We start from the raw sequence: 7,144 nt of genomic DNA on the forward strand, positions 1-7,144 counted from the left end.
TTGCGCTTCCTGAATGCCTATGTGACTGCCTCTGTGACTTCTCCGTACAAAAACCAATTATATCGTAACAAAACATGTAAGCCCGGCTAGCTCAATCGGTAGAGCGTGAGACTCTTAATCTCAAGGTTGTGGGTTCGACCCCCACGTTGGGCGATAGTTTTTATTGCTCGTCTCTTTAGAATAATTTTTTTGGAATTTTATGGAAAGGCTTGGAAATTAACAACTAATTAAGCAAGGTATAACTCATTGTTGACAATCATATAATAAGGTTGTATAATTGGAAATTGCCGAGGAGTAACTCGGAGGTTGATCTTGCGCTCGGATTGGCCGTTAGTATAAATGATTCACTATTTAAAAGATTTTATCAGTGGCTTAATATGCATGAAAGAATGTATAAAAGAATTATCTTGAAAACAAAACTTTTTTAAAACACATTCTAGTTTTTCATTTGTTTTTTCCTCTTTTATTTAAAGACCTTTTAAAAAAGAATCCTCACACAAGTATATACATTATGACAAGTCCAGCTCGCATTTATCTTCGAGATGGTAAATTTGACTAGATTTTATCGCTGGATAAATCACAATAATTCCTATCCATCTTGTTTACTTCTAGCTCTTAACGAACTTGACGACAAACGTATTCGCGAGATTAAACCACTTATCCCTCCGCAAATTCTTATGGAAGAGCTTCCCCTGACCCTTAAGGCTGCTGAGTCTGTCCTCTCTGGAAGGCACGAAGCCGAAGCTATTATTAAAGGTCAGGACGACAGATTGCTTGTCGTAGTTGGGCCTTGCTCAATCCATGACACAAAAGCCGCCAAGGAGTATGGTATGCATATTTTATTTTAATATAACCAACATGTAATAATCTGTAAACTGATTTGCTGTGGATAGCTGAGAAACTACGTTCTTACATTCCAAGTGCTAAAAATGAACTCTGCATTTTAATGCGAGTATATTTTGAGAAACCACGAACAACGGTTGGCTGGAAAGGCCTTATAAATGATCCTTTCCTAAATGGAACGTGAGTATTTTATTTTTATCTCTTTATCTTAATTTTGAAGCTGAAGAAATTTTTGTTTGGTAATAGTTACCAGATCAATAAAGGCCTACGTGTTGCACGCTCCTTATTATTAGATCTTGTAAGTGGCTGTTAGATGACTCGGTTGAATCCTTAGCCAATGCATTATTTGTCTTTTTCCTGTTTAAGAATGAGATTGGTGTGCCCGTTGCTTGCGAGTTTCTAGACACAATTTCACCACAATATATTGCCGATCTAGTTTCCTGGGGTACTTTAATATTTTTCTTTTTTCACGCGTGGCCTGGTCTGAACTTTAGTTGACATGCGTTTGATTTTAAATAGGAGCAATTGGAGCTCGTACAACTGAATCGCAAGTTCATCGTGAGCTTTCCTCTGGACTCTCGTGCCCCGTTGGTTTCAAAAATGGCACAGATGGTAATGTTGGGATTGCCATCGATGCTATCAAAGCAGCAAGCGTCGGTCATCATTTCTTAAGCGTAACGAAGCAAGGGCTTTCAGCAATTGTGTCCACTGAGGTATATAGGCTTATCGTGTTATTTCATCGTGAAAGTTTCCAACTCTAATACTGTAGGGTAACGATTCATGCCATGTAATTCTTCGTGGAGGCAATGCTGGTCCGAACTACAACGCTGAATATGTTAGTGGTTACTCAAGTCAGCTCGAGAAAGCTGGCATCCCCCCTAGACTGATGATCGATTGCAGCCATGGAAATAGCAGCAAGCAATTCAAGCGACAACTCGTTGTTGGCGAAGATATCGCAAATCAGCTTGCCACTTCTCCCACTGGGGAAAATATAATGGGTGTGATGATCGAGTCTCACCTAGTTGAGGGTCGTCAGAATATCCCTCAAGAGGGTCCGCAAGCTTTGACCTATGGACAAAGCATTACTGACGCATGTATCAATTGGGAAGACACCGTTGAGTTACTAGACAAATTGAGGGACGCAGTACGAGCACGCCGCGAACGAAGGAGTGGGAAGGATGTTAACGGAAACGGAAATTAACCTACAAACCCAAAATATGGCTTATCCTCCTCCCCTTAAAAAAGAACTTATTGTTTTATATGGCAGAAAGGTTTTAATTTCTCAGAAAGTTTGATATCCTACTTTGCATTTATTTTTTCAACACTTGCTAGGTAGTTTTTTTTTTGTTGTGTTGATCTATTTGAATACAAAACTATCCTATCTAGTTATGCCTCAGTGCCTGAGCAAAAAAATACTAAAATTTTTTCAAAAATCTCTTGCTATTAACTCTTCAATCTATTAGAGTTAATATGTTCAATAATACTAATATCAATTTCTTTATTTGCACCCAAAGCACTCTAATTTTTTATTTAAAGTAGAATATTACAGTTTTTGTAGAGTGAATTTTCAGCCATAACAAACATTGCACAACTGTGGCACAGTTTACTATTTAGAATCTTTTAACCCCGCAAAGAACAAATGCAGCCCTTAGTTATATCCAAGCTATGATAAATGGAGAGTTCAAATATAGATCAAATAGAAGATGAGGTACACTTGCTGCAGGAAAGGGATGAGATAGATAATAGATTTTCACCCATGGTGGTGGAAGAAGATGGGGAAGAAGAGGAGGAAGAGGAGGAAAGTGACGAGATGAAATGGACGCGTAAAATAGCCTTAATATGTGGGTGCACTTTCGGGGTTGGATCTCATTTTGCCGTCCATATCGTAGGGCCATTAAAGGATACTTTAAGAGAGGTTGCTACTTATTATATTAGTTTCTGGAATTGGTACTAAAGTTAAGTTTATTATATTTATTAGAATCTTGGCATCTCGAACGCACAATTCTCCTTGCTTCAGTCATCGCTCAGTCTTTTTCCTACAATTTTGCCACTATTAGGTGGAATGATAATCGAGCGATTCGGAATTAAAACAAGCTCCATCCTATTTACATCCATAATTTTATTGGGGCAAACATTGGTGCTAATGAGCGTATATGGTGGAAATGTCGAGGGAATGGTGATTGGATTCTGTGTTTTTGGAGTAGGATCATTGCTAGATCACAAGGAAGTCAGATATTAATAATATTCATTTCGATTTTCGTATTAGGTGGGTGCCGGACCTATTGTTACTGTAATGGAGACAATTTTCGTTCGTTTCGCACGCAACAAAAATGTATCACTAGTCATGGGGCTCGGCCTATCTGCTGGCAAAATTGCAGGATTTATAGCCTCCATTACTGCGATCCCGCTGTCGAAAACGTTGCTCTTAGGCTGGCAGGGCCCATTCGTGGTCTCAACTCTGTTCTGCGCACTATCTTGGTTGGCCAATCTTTTTTATCTACGCTTGGTGAATAAGATGGAGCGAATGGGAAAGATATCCAACAAAGGGCAGGGACACACAACACGTCTACGATGGCAGGACATTTATGGGTTCTCAAATTTATTTTGGTGCTATCTTCTCATTTGTAAGAAATGGATGCGTCAATATTAAAAGAGAAAATTATTGATTTAACAATTCCTACCCTAGGCGTTGGTTTCGGTAGTGTTTGGACGCCTTTTGCCCATTTGTCACAGTCAGTTATCAAGCACCGCTATTACATATCCGACTTCACAGCTGCGTTGAACGCTTCCATCATTTTTGCACTTCCTATAGTTTTATTCCCATTCCTTGGACTAGTACTTGATAAAGTCGGCAAGCGATGTTATATTTGTGAGGGCTACTTTAAGATATATATACATATAGAATCTCTGTCCTAATCAAAGTTTGTTTATAGTAACAGGATGTGCTCTATGTCTTGTATTGTGCTATGCCTTCATTCTGCTTCCTCCTGATTCTATTTTTACTCCACACCCTTTGATCCCGCTTTTGCTCTTTGGGCTCTCAATATCATGTGGCCCTATCACTCTGGTAACAGCCGTGCCTTATCTCACCCGCCACATCCCTACCGGCCTAGGCCTTCACACATGTGTTGAAAGTATTGGTGCAACCTTTTTTGGTACTCTTGCGGGTGTATTGCTCGATCTTCATATGGGAAAAGGCAACACAACGGTACCCATTGGACCAAATGATGATCTACCAGCAGTGAGACTCTTTTTTGGAATATCTTTGGTAACTTTTGTGGGCTGCGTCGTTTTTTGGTATGGGGACCGATACTGGGAACGAGATGGGGATGAGTCTGACGGGCCATTGGCAAGAAAAGGGATATTGAATGCTGGTGAGCGATTGTCCTCCCTAGCTGCTGCCGTTGATCCGTCCCAGACAATATCAAGAGAAGAGGAATTCGAGTTGAAAGGGACATCCTATCCGGCTAAAGAAAGCAATCTTACTCCAATACGGCGATTGAAAGTAAATATTTTCGTAGGGGCATCTGTAATAAGTCTTGTAACATCGTGGGTGTACTTTGCAGTGGTGGTGAGTAGCCATCAGTACCTGGAGCATATTCCTCTGAAAAACAGTACAATAGCTGGCTGATAATTTATTAATTCGTGTTTGTCTTTTCATTTCGCTTTAATTTTGTACAATCATAAATTATTTTCTATGCTATTTTACTATGTTAATTCATACTTTATAAATATTCTAAATTTATTCGCATTGATAAAAAGCTGTCGATTCTTATTTACGCACATAGTTTACTTGACGCTGTGTTCATTCGCGCGATCTTTTTTTTCTATTAATAAAATGCCCTGTGTCTGCTGGGTATATTGTGAGAAAAAATAAACCCGAAAAGAATATTTCAACAGGTGTTATCTCAGCCTAAAGATTTTAAAAACCCCCGACTATAATGAGTTTCCATTTAGGTTAGGTTGATTCTATTAAACTCGGTTTTCGCTGTGAGAAACAGAGTATGAACAGAATTTTCACCACATTTTCTCGTAAAATTCCCAAACATCAACATCTTCGCACTATGAGCACACAAATATCCGAGTTCCAGGGCCTCGTCACTGGCATTACCTCGGATAAGACGTTCCCGAGCCTTAACTCTGAAATACAATCTCACCTAGTTGGACAATTGGAACAATCTGGAGCAAAGGGCAAACGTGGAGATTGTCGTGTACTTTATCCTTCTAATGGTGAATTCCAACAGGTTGCCGTCGTGGGCCTCGGTAAACAAAATGAGGCCGAAGCAACGCGAACCGCTGTAATACTAGTACTAGTGAAAACGTGTTGCTATAATGATATATTTACACATATTTGTAATTTAGGCAGCAGTGGGTATCAAGACTCTCCGCGAGCGGGGTATAAGTTCCATCTCGGTTGACCCCATGGGAAATTCCCATGCCGCAGCCGAAGGTGCACATTTGGCTCTTTATTGCTTTGATGAGCTTAAGTCCTCAAAGCCAAGGCCCGTCCCTAGTATCAAGCTTGCGGGAAGCGAAGAAGGAAAAGATGGACTCAACTGGAAAACTGGTTTAATATATGCTGAAGCTCAAAATTTAGCGCGACGGCTAATGGAGATGCCTGCTAATCTAATGTCGCCGCGTATTTTTGCCGAACAGGCTAAGAAAAGTTTCGAGGGAATAAAAGACGTAGAGGTTATTGTGCGTGAGAAAGAGTGGGCAGAAAGCAAGGGCATGGTACGAGATCTTATGTAATCCCGCTAGCTTTAATGTGATCATACATTTTTCTTCATTTTTTGAGTAGAACGCCTTTTTATCAGTTGCCAAGGGCTCCTCGGAACCTCTACGATTTGTTGAAATCCACTACAATGGAGACGCCAAAAACAAAAATGACCTTGCACTCGCTTTGGTTGGAAAAGGAGTTACATTTGATGCCGGAGGTATATCAATTAAACCTTCCGACAATATGGCTTCAATGAAGGGTGATATGGGAGGCGCCGCGACAGTTCTCAGCACTTTGTACGGTATTGCGCGCCTCGGCTTGCCTCTCAACGTGAAAGGCTTTATTCCACTTTGTGAGAATCTCCCTTCCGGCACCGCGAGCAAGCCAGGAGATGTTGTTAAAGCGATGAATGGCAAATCAATTGAAATTGTGGACACTGATGCTGAAGGCCGAATGATCCTTGCTGATGCAATTTATTATGCATCCTCTACATATAGGCCTCGTACCTTACTTGATGTTGCGACTCTTACGGGATCGGTTATTATAGCTTTGGGAGAACTTTACGCGAGCGTTTTTACGAACTCGACCTCGCTCTTCAGAGAACTTGAGGCTGCAGGAGAGGCAGAATCCGATCCTTTTTGGAGGATGCCGTTACACTCTGGCTACATGAAACAAATCACAACGTCAACCACGGCGGATTTAATCAACTATGGGGGAAGGGCTGCTGGTGCTTGCACTGCTGCCATTTTCCTGAAAGAATTCGTATATGGGTTGAGCAAGGAAGTGAATGAGGAGTCTGAAAATGATGATGATGATGAGCTTGGGGAGGTGAAAAATGAAGAAAAAATCCGTTATGCTCACATTGGTATGTATTGGTTCTCTAATAATCCTTATCAGAGTATTTGGCACATGATTACTCATTTATATTTTTAGATATTGCCAGCGTTATGGAGACTAATTCAAGCGAGGGATATAATGTCAAGGGAATGACTGGTAGCTATCAATAGCTTATTTTCAGAACATACTCCTACTGACCTTTGCATGATTATTCTAGGTCGACCCACTCGATCTCTTATTGAATTCGCTCGACGTCTTGCTCAGAAATAAATAGAGTATGACCTTTTACTAAAGCAGTATCTTTTATAAATAAAACTTAACTATAAACTTACGGCAAATATATAAATTTAACACTTCTCTTCGTTGTTTATCTTTGACAATTCAAATTAGCTGAAAATGTACTAAAGTGGATAATATGAGCTCGTGTATTAAAACGAGGTCTGTCAAACTATAAAATTTTAATTCTCCAATATTTAAATAGTGATAGTATCCCACATACTAATAGCTCTACTATTTATATATCATTTTCATTGAATATTTTGCAAAAGTGCTAATTAGAAGGAAAAATAATATTGAAAAAATTATACAGATGTACATATTCGCCCAACGTGGGGGTCGAACCCACAACCTTGAGATTAAGAGTCTCACGCTCTACCGATTGAGCTAGCCGGGCTTGTTGGAAACATTGGAGATTTTAACATATATCAGCTTCTAAAAATCATTAAATCTCGGACATTTATTAAG

General features: G+C 39.9%; 3 protein-coding genes and 2 non-coding genes across 5 annotated transcripts; 4 read left to right on the top strand and 1 right to left on the bottom strand.

The window, feature by feature from the left end:
* The first annotated feature begins 80 nt into the window (after nucleotides 1-80).
* On the top strand, nucleotides 81-153 carry VTP21DRAFT_t304. Its single transcript has one exon. It is a non-coding gene; the product is annotated as a tRNA-Lys (tRNA).
* Nucleotides 154-511: 358 nt separating this feature from the next.
* Nucleotides 512-2,044, top strand: VTP21DRAFT_6741 (uncharacterized protein; the record flags this gene model as incomplete). Its single annotated transcript, XM_069397405.1, has 7 exons — nucleotides 512-545; nucleotides 613-828; nucleotides 894-1,023; nucleotides 1,090-1,141; nucleotides 1,210-1,288; nucleotides 1,363-1,556; nucleotides 1,613-2,044. The coding sequence occupies 7 exons, from the start codon at nucleotides 512-514 to the stop codon at nucleotides 2,042-2,044; spliced, it is 1,137 nt and encodes a 378-aa protein (XP_069246557.1).
* A 471-nt stretch (nucleotides 2,045-2,515) lies between these two features.
* On the top strand, nucleotides 2,516-4,474 carry VTP21DRAFT_6742 (uncharacterized protein; the record flags this gene model as incomplete). Its single annotated transcript, XM_069397406.1, has 5 exons — nucleotides 2,516-2,758; nucleotides 2,822-3,043; nucleotides 3,110-3,467; nucleotides 3,530-3,712; nucleotides 3,777-4,474. The coding sequence occupies 5 exons, from the start codon at nucleotides 2,516-2,518 to the stop codon at nucleotides 4,472-4,474; spliced, it is 1,704 nt and encodes a 567-aa protein (XP_069246558.1).
* A 373-nt stretch (nucleotides 4,475-4,847) lies between these two features.
* Nucleotides 4,848-6,670, top strand: VTP21DRAFT_6743 (uncharacterized protein; the record flags this gene model as incomplete). Its single annotated transcript, XM_069397407.1, has 5 exons — nucleotides 4,848-5,141; nucleotides 5,206-5,577; nucleotides 5,645-6,428; nucleotides 6,497-6,556; nucleotides 6,618-6,670. The coding sequence occupies 5 exons, from the start codon at nucleotides 4,848-4,850 to the stop codon at nucleotides 6,668-6,670; spliced, it is 1,563 nt and encodes a 520-aa protein (XP_069246559.1).
* A 330-nt stretch (nucleotides 6,671-7,000) lies between these two features.
* On the bottom strand, nucleotides 7,001-7,073 carry VTP21DRAFT_t315. Its single transcript has one exon. It is a non-coding gene; the product is annotated as a tRNA-Lys (tRNA).
* Between the last annotated feature and the right edge of the window lie 71 nt (nucleotides 7,074-7,144).

The sequence above is a fragment of the Calcarisporiella thermophila genome (assembly GCF_041956535.1).
Source record: "Calcarisporiella thermophila strain CBS 279.70 unplaced genomic scaffold VTP21scaffold_29, whole genome shotgun sequence".
Lineage (NCBI taxonomy): Eukaryota > Fungi > Calcarisporiellomycota > Calcarisporiellomycetes > Calcarisporiellales > Calcarisporiellaceae > Calcarisporiella > Calcarisporiella thermophila.